The following is a 20,378-nucleotide window of genomic DNA, read 5'->3' on the forward strand; positions in this document are numbered from 1 at the left end:
TTGTAAATTAATTATTTTTAATTTAAAATCCAGAATCTCCCAAAGAATAATGGAAATCATAAACAACATTGTATTTGAAACTTAAATATTTATTAAATATTATAATACAACAAACATATCACAGGCATTAAACCTATAATAATAATCAATTTATCATTTATAATTATTACATAATTCACATACATTTATAGCGGCAATTTTACTTCAATCAAACATATATTTTTTACATAGGTACATATAAAATGAAATCCTCCTTTTTAGAAGTTGATTGAAAGCTAAAGCATTCTAATAGTAGTTGCTTTTTCTGCAAGCTTATAAAGCATTCTAAGATTGAACCAAGCAGAGCGAGGGGACTCAAAAGAAGAATCTTGCGAGTCACAAGTAAAAAAAAGCCAAATCAACTATTGAATAGGGATGATGACAGTTTTTTAATCTATACTAATATTATAAAGCTGAAGAGTTTGTTTGTTTGTTTGTTTGAACGCGCTAATCTCTGGAACTACTGATTTGAAAAATTCTTTCAGTGTTAGATAGCCCATTTATCGAGGAAGGCTATAGGCTATATATTATCCCTGTATTCCTACAGGAACGGGAATCACGCGGGTGAAACCGCGCAGCGTCAGCTAGTTGTATATAAATTAAGAGTATGCTAACAGTAAAGCAATTTTGTAAAAGTAACAGGGTATCTGCGATCATTGCTTTCGGAGCTACAGGGATTTAAAGGGTCAGATTTGTGGCGCTGCCGCGGATCCCTGAAAAACGCTCCATACAAAATGATACATACAAAATGGTACGAACTTATGACGTCGTAGGTAATGTAATGATCGTTAAATTTGTATGTGCGTTCTAACAAAATTACTAATATCTTTGTTATTTGTGCGTTTATGTTTATAGTTAAAATATTAAAAAATATCACATTTAATGTAAGGAAGCTAAAACTGTATGAATTTTCATTTAATTACGATAAAAGATTTTTAATAGATAAATTTTATAATTTCATTTATTTTGCAAATATCCAGACAATCTTTTCTTGTAATGTATAAATTAGTTAACATTGACCTTATTTACCGAAATGTATCATAAAAATCGATATATTCAAACCTAGTCATCATCCCCATTTGCCATCTACTGAGTAACTAAAACTTCTTACTATTAAACTGCACATTAGCATTAAGTTTATCAGGATTGAGCTTTGCGGTCTGTTCTTCAATCAATAGATTATTTATATTAAGGGCTCCCGGCATATTTCCTGTAGTTTTCATACATTTGACGGCCTATGGCGCAGTGGTATGCGCGGTGGATTTACAAGACGGAGGTCCTGGGTTCGATCCCCGGCTGGGCTGATTGAGATTTTCTTAATTGGTCCAGGTCTGGCTGGTGGGAGGCTTCGATCGTGGCTAGTTACCACCCTGCCGACAAAGACGTACCGCCAAGCGATTCGGTACGATGTCGTGTAGAAACCAAAAGGTGTGTGGATTTTCATCCTCCTCCAACATGATAGCCCGCTTCCAACTTAGATTGCATCGTCACTTACCATCAGGTGAGATTGTAGTCAAGGGCTAACTTGTAAAGAATAAATAAAAAAAGCCATTGTCGATGTACTGTTTACCAACAAAAAATAAACAATTTGAAGGTTGAAAATGTATGTCATTTCATAATTTTTTTTTATCAAATGTTATTAATTATATAAAAGCATATGCTTATTAATCAAATTTATATTCATACATTTGAGAACAAGTTAATTATAATTGTTGTGAAATGACTAGCGATTGTTATTCTCGTTTTTAATTTATTACCCACATTCGGCTCACTGCTGAGCACGAGTCTCCTCTCAGAATGAGAGGGGTTAGGCCAATAGTCCACCACGCTGGCCCAATGCGGATTGTATGTATAATCACTTTAGTATAATCACTGCTATTTAAAATTCTCTTTACTTTAAAGAATTTAAATCTTTACTTTCAAAATTCTCTTTAATTTCAAGGTTCAAATCTTAATCCATGTCTATATAAATATGTATAGTCAGTTCCAGATAAAAGAAACTAAAAGTAGCCTTTTCTACACAATAAATTATGATTAATTGGTTTAACTTCTGTTCATTCTTACTATTGACTTGTACAAGACCAGTGCTCTTAAAAAAACCATCACAAATGCTATTATATAATGATTTATTTATTTTGCTATCATCCGCGAAAAATGCTTTTCGCGGATGATAGCAAAATAAATAAATCATTATATAATCATGATGAACTTCCGCAAAGTAACGCCTGCTTCTTTCCAATACAAATGCTATTGTTTAAAATTAATCGTATATCCCTTAGATTCACCATCTTGCTGCAGCTGGAAGTTCTCTGTAGACAAGCCGAAAGGTTTCAGTATCATGTTGCCAAGGTCTTTGAGTTTCCCAAGCATCTCTGTTTTGAGTTTTTCGTTTCTTTCTTCGATCAATGGTGGTAGACGGATAACTGCATTTGATGCTTCTTTATGTGTTGGATCCAGTTCCAGCATCTTCTTGTAGTCTGCGAGACTTTCGTCTAGTTTATCTGTGGCTTCGTAGGATTGTGCTCGTCTGAAATTGGATATTTTTTTTCTATAATCGATGAAAAGTTAGCCCTTGAATGCAAACTATTCGATAGGGTAGTTTACTCACATCAAATTTGGCATAGTACATGGAATAAGGGTCTGAAATATATCGATATTAATTAATAAAAGTTAGGGATTTCCTTTATGACTTAATTTAAAAATCATGCATGTTACGGCTTCAGTGTGCTCGTGGTGTTCGAGCCGTCCACATCTCTTGTTGTGTAATCCTTTATGGACTACTTGGGATAGGCGGGGAGAGTGACTTGAGTGGAAAAGGGGAGTGTTTGTTAACAGTCAAAGGTACCTTTAACCCTACACACATCGTTCACAAGTGCGTGACTTCACTTCTCTGTCATTCTAGGGTCTTATTTTGGATACAGTTTGATTTGTTAATTGAGTTGTCCTGACAAGTGTTGTGAATTAGTAGTATTAGTATTAGTTTTCTTATTTTTGTAATCACTTCTGAGTCGACTAAAACATCACCGTTTGAGGCACGTGATATTTAATTTCATAAAATGCACACAAATGTTCGAAGTGCATGCCCCGGATCGGATTCGAACCTATGCCTTCCGAATTAATCGATTTTTTAAAAAGAGCAACTGTTGAGTTTCTTGCCGGTTTCTTCTCAGCAGAGCCTGTCTTCCGAACCGGTGGTAGAATCTTTGGAAATAGTTAACTGACGTGTCAAAAGTGCTTGTAAACTGAGCCTACTTGAAATAAATGATTTTTGATTTTGATTTTGTGGTATGGTAGGGGTAGGGTAGTTGTATCGTGAATTAATATTACCTGTAGTAAGCTTTCAAGTATTTGTCATCCAGTTCTATAGCTTTGGTGCAGTCGTGGGCAGCTCGCTTGTATTTCTCCAGCTTCATCCGAGCGGCGCCGCGGTTGCAGTACAGTATCGCCCTCTGCTGGGGAAACTGCAGCGGACAGATGGACAGCGCTGCGACAAGCATCATATACAGGGTGTTCCGTAATTAATGGTGGGCATATATGGGGACTTGACTGGTAATATAGAGCCTCAAATAGCTCAACGGTAAGAGCGGTCGGATTCATCACCGAGGGGTGGTGGTTCGATCCTCATCCTGTTGGCCTATTGTCGTACCCACTCCTAGCACAGTCTTTCCCGACTAGTTGGAGGGGATTGGGAATATTGGTCACATTATAAAACATATGGCAAATATTCTTTTTTTTGTTTTAAAAATATGATATTGAGTAAGAGAGAGAAGTCACAGTCCTGTTTATGCTATATTTCTATTGCGTGCCACTGTCAAGGATTTAGATAAATTTTTTTTTTTTTTTTTATTCTTTACAAGTTAGCCCTAGACTACAATCTCACCTGATGTTAAGTGATGATGCAGTCTAAGATGGAAACGGGCTAACTTGTTAGGAGGAGGATGAAAATCCACACCCCTTTCGGTTTCTACACGGCATCGTACCGGAACGCTAAATCGCTTGGCGGTACGTCTTTGCCGGTAGGGTGGTAACTAGCCACGGCCGAAGCCTCCTACCAGCCAGACCTGGACAAATTAAGAAAATCGTAATCTGCCCAGCCGGGGATCGAACCCAGGACCTCCGTCTTGTAAATCCACCGCGCATACCACTGCGCCACGGAGGCCGTCAAAAAAAAGAAAGACTTGAAGTTAAACACAAGATACAATACAAATACAAATGAAAAATAATGTTAAAGTCACTAAACGAGATACCGGACTGTGAACCAAACCGTTGCGTTACGAAATCAACGAATGACTAACTTGAAAATGCATGTGCCGACACGTGTTGGAAATAACGCTTAGTTAGCATGCCGATTAGGGCTGCTACAGGATAATACACAAATGGTAGATACACCACCTAATTATCTAAAACTAGTTTTTCACAAATCCCTCGGGAACCATGGATTTTCCGGGATAAAAGTAGCCTATGTGTTAATTCAGGCTATAGTATATCTTAATACCAAATTTAGTTTTTCACAAATTCCTCGGGAACATGGATTTTTCCGGGATAAAAAGTAGCCTATGTGTTAATTCAGGCTATAGTATATCTTAATACCAAATTTCAGCTAATACGGTTCAGTAGTCGAGGCGTGAAAGAGTAACAAACATTCATACCATCAAAATCATCAGTTTTCGCAAATCTCCGAAGATTTGCGAACCATGGATTTTGTCGGGATAAAAAGTAGCCTATGTGTTAATCTAGAGTAAAATGTATTTCCATTCCAAATTTCAGCCAAATCGCTTCAGTAGTAGCGGCGATAAAGAGTAACAAACATCCAAACATCCATACAAACTATCGTGTTTATAGAAAGAGAGACGAATATCTTAGCATTCCATGGATTCACCGTGCAGGTGCCGGGTCAATCGCGTAGTAGAGAGAAAAACAGCAATCTACTATCCAGTAGTAGTAGTAGTCAAAGAGAGTAGGATTGAAAAATCTGGACTGGAATGGACTGTGAAAGGTCTGGAATACCCAGAGGCGGATTATCCGTACGGCAAACTAGGCACGTGCCTTGGGGCGTGCCTAGTTTGCCGTACCTAGGCACGCCCCAAGTGCCTAGGTACGGCACGTGGGACGTGCCGTAAGCATTTTTACGATGTTTACGGCACGCCCCAAGCCAGAATATTTGAACAAATAAAGAAAAAAACAAAACATACATACAGCCGAACGTAGAACCTCCTCCTTTTTGGAAGTCGGTTAATGACATATCGGCGATTAAGAACTAAATGCTTATCAATAATCTAAATCTGTAATGATATATTCATAACACACCATCATCTGTCTAAACACTTTAAGGCCTATTTCACAGAGCAGAGAGGGATCATGAATTTCGGTGTTCGTTCTGTCGTCCCTCTTGATTTCTTCACAGTAATTTATGGCCGGTACAGGGGCGCCGATAAAGTGGTTGCCTAGGGCGCTCTGGACCTTTAATCCGCCACTGGGAATACCTAGGAAATGCCTATTCACTCTTGCCTTGAAGGTGCACAAAGTGTTAGGAAACACAGAAGCCGAAAGGGCATTCCACATCTTCACTTTTCTTATTACTAATGTCGATGCGAAACGTTTTGTGCAAGTCTACTAGACATCGACAATAAAAGGATGCCAATTTGCATATTTGTATTGTTAGTTGTCTTAATTAACTTCTTTTTTAATTACCTTCAGTATATTTTTCAATACACTTGTCATAATCAGCATCTTTGAAGGCCAAGTTGCCAGCCGTCTTCAGCTCCTCGGCTATGATCCTCCGCTCCTCTTTCTGGTCATCTGTCAGCTCCATCTCCAGGTCCTTGAGGGTCACCTCATCCACAGACTCTGTGTCACTGTCATCTTTGGAATTCCCATCCGGTTCATCATCACTGAGTGGTATATCATCTGGAAGATTTTCAACATGGCATTAAAACTTTTACTAACTATAACTTGTATGATTTTATTTACCAAATTCAATTGAAAAATACACATCAGAGTATGTATAATTCAAATAAAGGACATGGCCGAAAAATTACATTGCGTTTACACGTACTTAGCAAGTGTATTTATATAGTAAAAATAGAAAGATGAATTAACACATAATTCTTAACCTCTCTGAACTTTTCAGTTTTTATTTAAAAATAAAAAGATTGCAATATGAATTCGTCCATATCCAATGCTTCTGTCCAAAGAATACTCGCGCCAATTTTAAGAACTACTGGTCCGATTTGAAAAATTCTTTATCCCATTTATCGAGGAAGGTTATGGGATATATATAATCCCCGTATTCTTACGGGAACGGGAACCAGGCGGCATAATTATTCTTACTTATAAATCTTGCTATACCTAGAGCTCGTCATTATTTTAAAGACGAGCCTACGACGGTCAGTGGTCAGCGAGCCAGCGCGGTTCACCATTTTGAAATAAACATGACAGGTTTAAGTCTAGTCTGTTGTAATGACAACTTCTGCGAGTTTAATATTTATAGTAATTTAATATACCAATTTTTAGCATCATAAAATACCAAATATCATTTGTGTAAATTGAAATTAGTAACTCATACAAAAATCGGCCATGTCCTTTTCTTCTTTCTTTTTAAAAAAGTTGGTATACATCAATTCAACTTTTTCAAAGTCTTCAAACATAAATCTGTATTGTTAACTTATTCCTCATGTTCTTTGTAATCAATATTTATTATCTTTGTTATTGAAATGTTAAAATTAACAAAAGTCTGCTGATTTACTTTGCTGTAATTTTTGAATGATGACTGATAAAATGGTATTTGCATGGCAACTTGTACTTGCAAATAATATTTCACATCAGAAATTTATAGATTTAACCTGAGGATGCTTAAGGTCAAATGTGGGTAATAGCAAAGTAGAAGAAGAAGAAAACAAAGAAGAAGAAGATGAAAAAGGAGAAGAATAAGAAGAAATACTTTATTAAACACAAAATATAAAACAACATATAAAACAAAAAAAGTAAATCAATTAATTACAAATTATAATAAACTTAAGTAAGGTAAATGTGTTTGTCTAGAACTATACTATATAGTCTATAACAGCGTTTCCCATCACATGGGACCTGGGCCGGGCCGGACCTGGACCCGGGGTATGTGACCCGGCACCAGGTCGCCAGGAAACAAGACCGGGTCTCAGCGTTTATAGAGCGTTTATTTGCTGCGACTTTAAATTTGTACTAGGAGATGGCCGATTTTATTTCTTGAATAACAAGACAATAATTGTCGTCCAGTAGGCAGATTGTAGGTATCATGGGTCCGAAAACTCAAGTGAGTCACGAAGGAGGAGTATGAAATTTACTGAGTCACAGTAGAATAAAGTTTAGGAAACACTGGTCTATAATATAGTTCTTGACAAACTCATAGACATCTCTAAAGTTCATCACAAAACTGTGCAGGTACCTAGAATCCCAAAGTCTTTGTATACTGTGCCAGGATAAAATGGCACTGGAGTCTGCCCATATATAATCAACAATAAAACTACTAAGCAGAATAAACCATAGAAGTCAAATCTTGCTACCTCAAAGGCAAAGGATAGCCAGGGACAGAGCACAATTTCTATAGGAGGCCTATGTTCAAAGGGCCTGACTAAGTGAGCTGGTATAAAGTAAAGTAAAATAATGGCTGGGTGATATATTTGACGCGAAGTCTGTTCTTTAATGTTCGAAGGGTAACCACGCGGACGAAGTCGCGGGCATTAACTTTTTTTTTTTTTTTTTTATTCTTTACAAGTTAGCCCTTGACTACAATCTCACCTGATGGTAAGTGATGATGCAGTCTAAGATAGAAGCGGGCTAACTTGTTAGGAGGAGGATGAAAATCCACACCCCTTTCGGTTTCTACACGGCATCGTACCGGAACGCTAAATCGCTTGGCGGTACGTCTTTGCCGGTAGGGTGGTAACTAGCCACGGCCGAAGCCTCCCACGAGCCAGACCTGGACAAATTAAGAAAATCTCAATCTGCCCAGCCGGGGATCGAAACCAGGACCTCCGTCTTGTATATCCACCGCGCATACCATTGCGCTACGGAGGCCGTAGCCTCCGTAGCGCAAAAAATTTATTAGGTTATAACTAGTGTTATAAATTTATAAAAATTTATTAGGTTATAACTAGTGTTATAACTAATAATTAACACAAATATTACATTATTATTCACTCCTATGTGTTAATTAACATTGAATTCGTGTAAAATGACGAAGAATCTAACCTGGATGGTTTTCCTTTGTATCAGCCGGAGAAGACTTTGAATCCTTAGCAGAGTCTTCGGAATTAATAACAGAGTTACCTTTATCACCAGAACGGAGTGTGAACTCTAGATCTTTGGTTAAATCATCAATAACTTCCTCATTTGAGACATTGTGTGTACTTTTTAACCTGTCAGACATTTTAAGGTCTAGATGATCCAACTGGGTAAATTCTTTTTACAAATGTTAAGATTATGGATAAAATGCAAGTTTTACAACTTAAAGTTAATGTGTTTCAATAAATAATGAGTAAAAATAAAAACTTGGTTTACAGTGAATCAGTGAATTGCATCAAAACAATATTTGACATTGACAGTGGCAGCACAGACGGCTAAGTTATTTATCAGCTGTCAGACATGCTCCGAAAAATTCAAGTCAAACCAAAAGCGTTTTGTTATCGGTATCGATATTAACATTTGACTTATGCAATAAGCGTTCTTATGAAACTTAGGATATTTATTAGATTTTTTTTCATTTTCTATAAATGAAAATATCAAATAAAAACAGTTGCATTTAATTTAACTATTCTATATTTTCAATGCGTGTGATGCGGACTAACAAAACGTATTCTGACAGCCAATTTTTTTATTAATTTACGGTTCGTTTTGCGCAGATGCTTCGAGCAATAGTCCGCATTGCAATATAAAATTTTTGAGACATACTCGCATATCTTGAATTTTAATTAATATTTATGTATAAAAACATATGTTTTTAATTATTTTGTACGTGAAAAATAGTGTAAATATCAAAAAGTAGCTATGTTTAGCAAAAATAATTACACTCCATTTCACGTAAATCGTAACATATCTAACCTAAAACTTGAAATACGTAATAATTCAGGGTCAAACTTCATCAAAAAGTTAAATTATTTGTGACGCTATTGTAGTTAAATTATCATAGAATTCGGGCGTCCCGAGCGCGTATGAATAATTCATAATTATATCTTAAACTCTAGCGTTACTTTGTGAAGTTTTTAAAGATGTTTTATAGAAATATTTTAAAAACTTTTTTCCAATCAAGAAGTTCATATTTGGGAAGATACAATGGTGTTGTTACAACAATCGGCAACTACAGGAATGTCATTCCTCTGTCAACAACAAGGCTGGCTTTAAAAGATGAAAAGTGAGTACTTCCCTTGGCAAAAAATTTTTTTACTGATGTTCTTAGCTATTACCTAAAAGCTAATCTTCTCTCATGTTTATGGCTTTACAAACAACTTTGACGGTCTGTGCAGTGATTAAGTGATCCTGCCTTCTGCATAAGAGGCTGTGGGTTCGATTCCCACAACTGGAAAATCTTTGTGTAATAATCATATAGTGTTTTCCAATATTTGGTTAGTCTGTTACTGGTCCTGGTCTGAGCTATGTAATACTGAAATTTACTTCTTGGAATTTTTTTTTCTCTTTTTTTATCTATTGGAGATCAGTCTCTGGACCACAATCCGATCAAATGACTGCTTAGAAATTTTCAGTAACAATTCTTAGCCCCATGTCTCCGAGATCATACTTTCCTATTATCATACTACTATTGGTCCCAATCGTTATCATCAAATTACAACTTAGGCCCTTGACAACATTCTCACCTTAAGGCAAGTGATGTTGCAATCTTAGATATGAGTGTGGTAGCTTATTAGGAGGATGATGAAAATCCACACCCCTTTCGATTTCTACACAACATCGTATCAGAAGGCTAAAATGCTTAATGGTACATTTTTGCCAGTAAGGTAGTATTCACGGTTTCCCACCAGTTAGACCTGGACCAATTAAGAAAACCTCAATTGGCCCACCTGAATATTTGATATTCAGGTGGGCCTCCGGCATACCACCGAGCCACGTAGGCCATTAAATCATCATCCAAATTCCACCAATCTGCTTTTGAACATAGTGGTAGGTCTAAGTCTTACATTTCCTCTCATATGGGCTGATAATAATGATATAATTGATTAGAATTAATGATAATAATTAGTTTGTAATTGCTTATTGAGCACATCTTATATTATAGTTGATAGTAATAGATAATTAATAGACAAGAAATGTAATTAAGATATATAGGTATGGTTTTACCTATCTATTTGTGGTAAACTTATGATTTATTTTTTTGCTTTTACCTGTGAAAAATCAATCAGAATCAACTGAAAATTATATTTCACCTAAACGAAGTATATTTAACAAAAACATATCGACGATATGACGGAGGACGGATGGAGGTCCTGGGCACGATCCCCGGTTGGGCCGATTGAGGTTTTCTTAATTAGTCCAGGTCTAGCTGGTGGGAGGTTTCGGCCGTGGCTAGTTACCACCCTACCGGCAAAGACGCACGCGCGATTTAGCGTTCTAATACGATGCTGTGTAGAAACCGAAAGGGGTGTGGATTTTCATTCTCCTCCTAACAAGTTAGCCCGCTTCCATCTTGGACTGCATCATCACTTACCATCAGGTGAGATTGTAGTCAAGGGCTAACTTGTAAAGAATAAAAAAAAAAGAAACTGCATCATCCTTTAGTAACATATGTCATATTTTATCCCCACATTTCCATGAGAATGGGAACTATGCAGGTGAAGCCATAGCGCATAACTAGAGATAAAAATGTTAATATTCCAGCAAACAACTAAATACTAATAATATGCATATTGTCCTTCACATGTGCTCTTTAGATATGTAGTAGTGATAATTTACAGATAACAATTAAATCACTTGTATCAAGTAAGTATGTTTGCAATTTATAACTATAGTAAATATTCACAGATTAAAGAATAATAGGTAGATAGAGCGCAGGGAACACGACCAGCGGCGGATTTAAAAATTGCCTCCAGTAGGCTATTGAATTATTATTGAATTGTTGATTATACTGAACTCTGAAATTACCTTATCAATACAACTAGCTGACGCCGCGTGGTTTCACCAGCGTGGTTCCCGTTTACGTAGGAATACGGGGATAATATATAGCCTATAGCCTTTCTCGATAAATGGGCTATCTAACACTGAAAGAATTTTTAAAATCGGACCAGTAGTTCCTGAAATTAGCGCGTTCAAGCAAAGAAACTCTTTTATTACTGTACAGGGCTTACAGTAATTACAGGACTAAAATATTGTTACATTTTCTATAATATTCTGTAGAAGAGAAAGTTTTCTGGGTCAAATTTGCCACCCTCTAAAATCTGCCGCCCTAGGCCTACTTAGCTTACTGGTAAATCCACCACTGAACAAGACATTGTCATAGCATAGAATACATCCTCGAGTCAGTACGACACAAAGTATCACATCAGTATTTTTCAATATTATTTAAGGAAAATGGCATCTTATGTTTTTAAATATTTAAAAAACTGTTCACATAAACTAAACAAATAAGCTGGATAATTTTTCATTGGTAATTATTGATTATTATATTCATTTACATATTTGTTGTTAGTGTTAAATTTTGAAATAATGAAACAAATTATGAAAAAAATTATATGCAGATGTCAAGAAGACTCTTTAAATAAAAAAAAGGATTTCACCATGCTGTTTCTAAAGACTCATTCTGGATCATCTTTATTCTGTGTATATAGTGTTGATACTCAACTTTGAATGGTCAAACAAACAACAAGGTCAATTCTATTTCCTTGTAAGAGAGGAGGCCACTAGTCAATTTACAAATAATTTCTGTTTTTACAAACGCTATTGCTTCAAAAACTAAAAAATGTATGGGATTGACTCAATGACATATCCGATTGATAGGTTGACCATGTGACCTATATACAGGTTGTCCCGTAATTAATGGATAAATCACTACACCAGCTAATTACCTAATTAATTAGTTTGTAAAAATCGCTAGTGTTATATTTTTTTTTTGCATTTTACAAAATTTTCTATCTTGAATCAGTATTTTCAATGTTGTAGCCGTTGTAATTAGGATTTTAAAGATCTTTGTTTTTTTTTTTCTGGGAGTAAAAAATCGGCAGAAGTCCGAAGGGGGGTCCGACTTGCACGGATTAAAATAACCTCACCCAACTCCTCGATCAGCACAGAACCATCTAGCATTACTTTGTGCTGACCAATACCCACCCATTAAAGATCTGGTTTTTGTTAAACATTACAGATTGAATTACCAATGCACTCCACCCCCCCCCCCCCCATTCGGAGAGGAGACTCGAGCTCAACAGTGAGTCGAATATGGGTTGATAATAATGAACATAGTTAAGATTTTAAAAAAGAAGGACGAATAAATAAATGAGAGGAAAATAATGGATTGTATATAAAAGTTTAAGTTTTTATTAAATTTATAAATATTACCTTGACGCTACAAATATTATATACATCAATTATGGTTTTTTATCTTTAATGGTATAATAGGATTAACTTATAAAAAACTTAGTAACTAATGCATGAGTAATGACATGGTGCTGGAAACTTGTTTAAAATTAACTTGACCTTTTGTAAATTTGTATGTACTTCTTATATCTACACGTTCGTTTTATGTATGATGGTGCGGGTGACACTTTAACTCTTGAAACGCTGCGCTTCACAATAATAGTACGTATTATGAACGTCAGGCGAATGTCACCGTACCCATGCTATCTGAAGAGACTTTAGGGGGTCTAATCTTTGGATATATTGAAATTTTTACAACTAAAAAAAAAAATTAAAATATACATAAGACAAACAAGCTTGTTAAGAGAAGAGGATCGCAAATATATATTTATTTGGTTTTTTTTTAATATGGTATTTTTGAAATAAACAGTTTCCAAGTTATTTAAGAAAATAGACCATTCCCCCCCCCTTTTCTCCGAAACTACTAAACTTATAATTTCGAAAAAAATACAGAAGTTATCTTTCTACTTGAAGATTTCCGGAAAACTTTGAAACTCGAAAATTTTTATATACTAACGTGATAAATCATTCAATATTGTGCCTACAAACTAGCCTCACTAGCTCAACGGTAAGAGCGGTCGGGCGCATCACCGAGGGGTGGTGGTTCGATCCCCGCCCCGTTGGTCTATTGTCGTACCCACTCCTAGCAGTCTTTGTCGACTAGTTGGAGGGGAATGGGAATATTGGTCATATTTAAAAAAAAGATATGGCAAATATTCTTTAAAAAAAAAACTTATTCAAAACTAATGTTGAGTTTTGTTAAATACTACACTACTATACTATAATAACAATTTTAGATTTAGATAAATATTTAACGAAACGAATAAGCCCAAAAGAAACTAAGAAAATTATATAATTATAGGTACAATTTCCGGTGAGCCGTGATAGTCCAGTGGATATGACCTCTGCCTCCGATTCCGGAGGGTGTGGGTTTGAATCCCGTCCGGGGAATGCAAATCCAATTTTTTGACTAATTTCTCGACGTATTACAGGGTGAAAGTGGTGTTCAAGTTAGCTGACGGACGACGGCTGGAGGCGCAGGGTGCGGTGGGCGACTCACTGCTCGACGTGGTGGTGAACAACTCGCTGGACATCGACGGGTATGGTGCGTGTGAGGGCACCGTCACCTGCTCCACCTGCCACGTCGTGCTCAAACCCGAGGACTATGACAGGTAGTGGATAGATAGGGTGGGGGGTGGGGGTTAGGTTAATCGGTACCAAAATTACATAAAAACATAAAACTTAGGTACAAAAGTCAAAAGTCAAACAATTCAATCACTCGCGCGCGCGCCTCCCCCGCTCTTACGCCTCACGTGTTATGTAGAGTTAGAGAGAAAGAGAAAACGAAATCACGCGCGATACTCTTGCCGCGCGCAATGCGTATACATCTTAGACCATTAATAACAGGACTTGGTTCGCTAACCGTTACCCCTCTGGCAAAGATCAAAAATCTATGATCTAATGCGTTTATAAAAACTGTTGCTACAGAATCGATGTTTCATTGTTGTAATCGTTTTCGTCGTGTAAGGAGCTCCCTAAAAATGCCGGTTTGTGTAGTTAAATGGCATAAAAAACGGCCAAAATCTTGTGGTTTAGTAAAAGATGGAATAACGTTTCATTTGAAAGGATTTAAGGAACCTTAATTTTATCAAATTTTTAATAAAAACAATTTATAAAAAGAATCGATTCTTTTGACGAAACAGCCAAACATCGATCAGTAATCGAATATTCTATGTATTTAATCTGTGGATAGTCTAAGCAATGTGTTTGTTAGTGTGTGTAAAATTTACGCGTGTGTGTATTGCGAATCAAAATTATAGTTGTGTAGTGTATAAACACAGAATATACTTAATGGTGTTAAATGTTTTCGATGTGTGAGTTTACCTCGTCCCCCTCAAAAAATGACAGACTCTTTTGTTGGTGAATTTGGGTGCGAACCGCGTCCAGTTATTAATGGTCTAAGGTATACATGCAGCGCTATAGTTCGTGCGCGTGTGGGTGTTGTGTATGTGTGTGTCGTGTGGTAGACAATGCGGGCCATGTGTGTGCAAGTGCATGTGCAGGGTGCTTACTACAGGCTCTTAAATCCGTCATCATCCTCATCATTATCAATCCATATTCGGCTCACTGCTGAGCTCCAGTCTCCTCTCAGAATGAGAGGGGTTAGGCCAATAGTCCACCACGCTGTCCCAATGCGGATTGGCAGATTTCACACACGCAGAGAATTAAGAAAATTCCCTGGTATGCAGGTTTCCTCACGATGTTTTTCCTTCACCGTATGAGACACGTGATATTTAATTTCTTAAAATGCACACAACTGAAAAGTTGGAGGTGCATGCCCCGGACCGGGTTAGAACCCTCCGGAATCGGAGGCAGAGGTCATATACACTTGGCTATCACTATTTACTCCGGTAACTCCGGTATAAAATTGTGTAAGTTGCAGGATGTTGGTATTCGCTTTGTGGTCGCAATACATTTGAACTTGTAAAAACCTTTACATTAAGTTTTTAACACTAAACCTCACTACAGGTAGAAATTTACAAGAAATCAATATCAGGTAAGTAGGGGGTCTACCCAACACGGAAAAACATGGCAAGGGGTCTACGACACAAAAAAGTTTAGGAACGAGAAGGAGCTTCTCGTCCGTGTTACCTTTTGCTCAGGGCCGAGTGACGCAGTTCTCCCTCTGGTCTGGGCTCGGTTTATATAGTCTGCTATGAACCACCTACGGAACCGAGACTTTGACAAATTAATATAAATTTATTCTTTTGACAATATGATGTAAATTGATTATTGATTCATTTATTTTTTATTTGTATTTTTGTCAAATTAATTAATATTGTTCTTCTATTCATTATTTAATTCTTTAATATTGTGTTAAAAGTAATTTCTGGAATTAGTTAAATGTAACTAACATAATATTTTGCATGCCAATCGGGCGTGATACAGAACAGATTATATTTATTTGTTAAGACCTTGTTAACTGTATCAGCAAATAAAGGATTTGATTTGATTTGATTTGACTTGGTCGCTAACTATGGGCCTTATAAGAAGGCTCAAAATCACTCATCGGGCGATGGAACGAGCTATGCTCGGAGTATCTCTGCGTGATCGAATCAGAAATAGGGAGATCCGCAGACGAACTAAAGTCACTGACAGCTCAGCGAGTCGCGAAGCTGAAATGGCAATGGGCAGGCCACATAGTTCGAAGAGCCGATGGACGTTGGGGTCGCAAGGTGCGGGAATGGCGACCCCGCAGAAAGCGCAGTGTTGAACGACCCCCCATTAGGTGGATCGAGGACATCAAGCGGGTTGTAGGGAGCCGCTGGATGCTGGCGGCTCGAGGCCGTTTTGTTTGGAAGTCCATGCAAGAGGTCTATGTCCATGATGAGTCATCCGCACGATAGTCTGCGCCGGCAGCTGGCTTCTCGAATGTTCCAAGAATGAGGGAGTGTCGGCATCTCTGCTAAGCTGTTTGGGTTCTGTACACTTCGTTACATTGTAATAGCCGGATACAGTCTACACCATTGATTCCCAAAGTGGTCTGTGTGGACCCCAGGGGTCTATGCAACACTCGGCGGGGGGGTCTACGAATTTTTTTATGGTTTCAGATCGATTGAGGAGTTATCTAAATAAAATAATTTGTTGCTTCCTTGTACTGTAAGTAGATATCAAAAATTCAAGTTGGCTGAATTAACTTTTTCCCTGGACAATTTTACTTTTTGTCATCCACTCACAGCACAAACAATTAATTAACGAACTAACTAGAGCCTCAATAGCTCAACGGTAAGAGCGGTCGAACTCATCACCGAGGGGTCGTGGTTCGATCCCTGCCCCGTTGGTCTATAGTCGTACCCTCTCCTAGCACAGTCTTTGTCGACTAGTTGGAGGGGAATGGGAATATTAGTCATATTTAAAAGATATGGCAAATATTCTTTTAAAAATAAATAAAAAAAAGTAATAAATTCCCACAATTGTTTTTAAAACTGTTATTTCGTGGTGACTGTTGATTCAGCTGTAACGAAAATTTCCATAGGTGAATCTAATGACATTTTTATTCGAGTTTCGGATAGAAAATTAATTCAATTCAATTCAATTTATTTATTTGCAATTGTACAGTTACATTAGCTGGTATACAATAAATGTTGAAGTAGGTATATTATACAATTCGCCATGTACTGGCATGCAAATATCTTAAAACACTATCTAAAAATCACAAGTCAAAATAAATACAAAATTAAATTCGTTTTTTACAATATTATATACGCACTATATTTATTTATATAATTTCAAATGTCTTATTCTCTAAAGTGTCAATCAATTGTGTCAAAGTTTATTAAAAAATGTCAAATAAATAATCTTTAATAGAATAATAACATTTCTTGAGCAATACTTCTTTGATCTTATTCTTAAATACGGCAGCACTCATGTTTCTGTCGGCTAACTCTGGAGGCAGTTTATTAGTAGGGGGTCCACCGGGATCAGTTTAATTAGAAAGTGGTCTATGAGAAAAAAGTTTGGGAACCTCTGGTCTGCACTGTTGACCAGTTCGAGTTCGTAACCGGATGTGTGTGTTGTCAGATTGCCTGAGGAGGCGGGCGACGAGGAGCGCGACATGCTGGACCTGGCGTACGGTCTGACGGACACCTCGCGCCTGGGCTGCCAGGTCACGCTCACGCGGGAGATGGATGGCCTCGAGGTGCTGGTGCCGGAGAGCGTGCACGACGCGAGGAGCTGATGCAGAGGACGCTTCTAGTTTAATGTACACTTGACGCTTGATGGACTTGACTCTTGATGGACTTGACACTTGATGAACTTGACACTTAATGGACTTGGCAATTGACGGATTTGACACTTTGACGTTTTTACACTTGATGGACTTGACACTTGATGGACTAGACACTTGACGGATTTGACACTATTGATTAACTTGACTCTTGATGGCCTCGATATTTGACGGATATGACACTTGATGGACTCGATATTTGACGGATATGACACTTGATGGATTTGACACTTGACGGATTTTACACTAGACAGATTTTACACTTGGTGGAATTGACACTTGACGGATTTTACACTTGATGGACTTGACACTTGATGGACTTGACATTTGACGGATATTACTTGACGGATTGGACACTTGATGGACTCGACACTTAACACTTGACTTGACACTTGATGGAATGGACACTTGACGAACTTCACACTTGACGGGTATTACTGGGGTTTGATGAACTTGACACTTGACGCATTTGACCCTTGATAAACTGAGCACATAATGAACTTGACACTTGACGGATTTTACACTTGATGGACTTGACACTTGACGTTTTTGACACATGATGGACTTGACACTTGACGTTTTTGACACATGATGGACTTGACGGATTTGACACTTAATGGACTTGACACTTGATACTTAATAGATTTGACACCTAACGCATGTGACACATGATGGACTTGACACTTGATGGACTTGACACTAATTGATGGTCTTGACTTTTGACGGATTTGACCAACTTTACACTTAATCGCCTTGTAACTTGATAGGCTGTATACTAGTTAGACCTGCCACTTGAAAGACGTGACGTCGCAATACGTTGACAGAGAAAGCAATAGACAATTGTGACTGATTTTTTAAATATTTTGGGTGTATATAATTATTATAGATAATCACAATAATCAAAATGTTGATTATTATAGTTAGCTATGTATATGTACCTAACTGCCTGCAAAACCAAACAGTATAATACGATTTTTTTATATCTATACTATAAGCCCTACTCAATCTGTACCAAAAATAAAATTAAAAATGAGGGTATTAATTGCTAGACATTTCACAATTATTAATTAATATATATTGAATAACATTTTAAAAATAAACAGTATATAATTTAAAATAAATGAAACGAAATGAATGAAATTAAAATAAAATTAAAAATGAGGGTTAATTAAAATTGCTAGACATTTCACAATTAATAGTTAATATATATTGAATAACATTTTAAAAATAAACAATATATAATTTTAAAACTAATAAGTTATGAAACGAAATGAATGAAATTTTCTATCTTCATTTCTAATTTGTTTGTTGGTAAAAAAACATACATACAGCCGAATGTAGAACCTCCTCCTTTTTGGAAGTCGGTTAAAAAGATAGAGCAAGACTAGTATAGTTGTTCAACTTGCCTCACACCATGGAAGCAAACGACGTATTCAATTAAAAATGTATTATTATAAATACAATACCTACTTGTAAGATATAACAATTAAAGCTCAAATTCCCCGGGCAGCTTTAATGGTGCTTTTTTATTTTTAGTTTAAATTCTGTACTGCTGTTGGTGTTGTGCGACTGGACTATTGTTTATAATGATTTTGAACATTGTTTTAGTCCAATTCGTTGATCCATTTGGCGGATGGTCCAATTCTTATTTGGTCTAATATTTATTTATGTAAAAATTTTTATAGTCCCTAACATTTTTCTACTCTCACATAATTTAACCCTAATTGTAAACTAAAAAGAAATTTAAATTAATTATTTATTTTAATTGATTATGAAACACGGCTAAAACTCACGTGATATTAGGTCGGAGTATGCCCGACTAGTTTCGAACCCATACGCTTCGCAGTTTGGATCGTGCCGCGATGCAAGAACCAGCTCATGACTAAGGGCCCCGTATGGGTTCGAAACTAGTCGGGCATATTCCGACGTAATATCACGTGAGCTTTAGCCGTGTTTCATAATCAATTAATATGAATAACACTCACGATAGTTTAAATTCTAAAATAATTATTTATTTGTTGATTATTTTAAACGGGATATAATTGTGTATTGAGGGTTATTAAAACTCGAGTCGAAAATATATGAAGCTAAATGATATAAATTCTATATTTAATTGTTAAATACATATATAGATTCTTAAAGATTGATTCTCATTTTGTCCACTGAAAATTAAAAATTCACAACTCATAAAAGTTAAGTTCATAATTAAACTTATTATATTAAAAATATTTGCTATATCTTTTTATTATGACCAATATTAGGCGGGGCATCGAACCTCGATCACTTGGTGATGAGTTTGGCTACTTCACTGTTGAGCTATTCAAGGCACTTTCATTTTCGATCATTTTATATTGAACCAAATGAGAATTCAACTAATCCTGACCTCTATGTTATATGGGCCCATTTAGTTCACTAATTAATAGATACCTACATAGATTAAGATTAAGTTACATAAAAATGTTATATAATTTGAATTTTACTGAATTTATTACAATGAAATTATAATTTTTATTACAAGATAATGTTTTATTTATACCAAAAAGCTTATTTTACCTATTAAATCATTTCTAAGGATTGAAAAGAGTCAAAATATACAATACAAAAAAAACCTAACTGCTATTTATAGCATTGAAAAAATAACGGAATTGTTTTGGAATTGTGGACAAAATTTTTTCAAAATAAATTTCGAGATATACCAACCACCCTTAATCACTAAGGCAAATGAAGAATCGATAACCATCTTTCCTTAGATCTACTGAATATTCATTAAATTGGGTCTTTTTTTTATTCTTTACAAGTTTCATTGACTACAATCTCACGTGATGGTAAGTGATGATGCAATCTAAGATGAAAGCGGGCTGACTTGTTATGAGGATGAAAATGTATTCTGTGATGAAAATCCACACTCCTTTCGGTTTCTACACATCGTACAGGAACG

At 36.4% G+C, this 20,378-nt stretch overlaps 3 protein-coding genes across 11 annotated transcripts in view; 2 read left to right on the plus strand and 1 right to left on the minus strand.

Annotated features, from left to right (window-relative positions):
• The window catches only part of LOC112052834 (zinc finger protein 84-like), a 387,100-nt gene that overhangs the window by 283,500 nt on the left and 83,222 nt on the right, over positions 1-20,378 (plus strand). The gene's annotated exons all lie outside the window — the stretch shown is intronic.
• Positions 460-8,607, minus strand: LOC112055142 (tetratricopeptide repeat protein 1). Its single transcript, XM_024095144.2, has 4 exons — positions 8,269-8,607; positions 5,731-5,946; positions 3,367-3,523; positions 460-2,566 (listed from the first exon to the last, which is right to left on the minus strand). The coding sequence occupies exons 1-4, from the start codon at positions 8,444-8,446 to the stop codon at positions 2,287-2,289; spliced, it is 831 nt and encodes a 276-aa protein (XP_023950912.2). The 5' UTR covers positions 8,447-8,607; the 3' UTR covers positions 460-2,286.
• Positions 9,109-19,962, plus strand: LOC112053691 (adrenodoxin). Its single transcript, XM_024093177.2, has 3 exons — positions 9,109-9,427; positions 13,647-13,826; positions 17,236-19,962. Exons 1-3 carry the CDS (start codon positions 9,285-9,287, stop codon positions 17,390-17,392), a joined length of 480 nt encoding a protein of 159 aa, XP_023948945.1. The 5' UTR covers positions 9,109-9,284; the 3' UTR covers positions 17,393-19,962.

The sequence above is a fragment of the Bicyclus anynana genome, chromosome 26 (assembly GCF_947172395.1).
Source record: "Bicyclus anynana chromosome 26, ilBicAnyn1.1, whole genome shotgun sequence".
In the NCBI taxonomy this organism is placed as follows: Eukaryota; Metazoa; Arthropoda; class Insecta; order Lepidoptera; family Nymphalidae; genus Bicyclus; species Bicyclus anynana.

Coding starts and splice junctions, on each gene's coding strand:
- LOC112055142 (XM_024095144.2), bottom strand. CDS start 8,446: ATGTCTGACAGGTTAAAAAGTACACACAATGTCTCAAATGAGGAAGTT. Junction 3,524..5,730: donor TATTGAAAAATATACTGAAG/GTAATTAAAAAA, acceptor TGCTTGTCGCAG/CGCTGTCCATCTGTCCGCTG. Junction 2,567..3,366: donor TACTTGAAAGCTTACTACAG/GTAATATTAATT, acceptor ATCCAATTTCAG/ACGAGCACAATCCTACGAAG.
- LOC112053691 (XM_024093177.2), top strand. CDS start 9,285: ATGTTTTATAGAAATATTTTAAAAACTTTTTTCCAATCAAGAAGTTCA. Junction 9,428..13,646: donor CTGGCTTTAAAAGATGAAAA/GTGAGTACTTCC, acceptor GACGTATTACAG/GGTGAAAGTGGTGTTCAAGT. Junction 13,827..17,235: donor AAACCCGAGGACTATGACAG/GTAGTGGATAGA, acceptor GTGTGTTGTCAG/ATTGCCTGAGGAGGCGGGCG.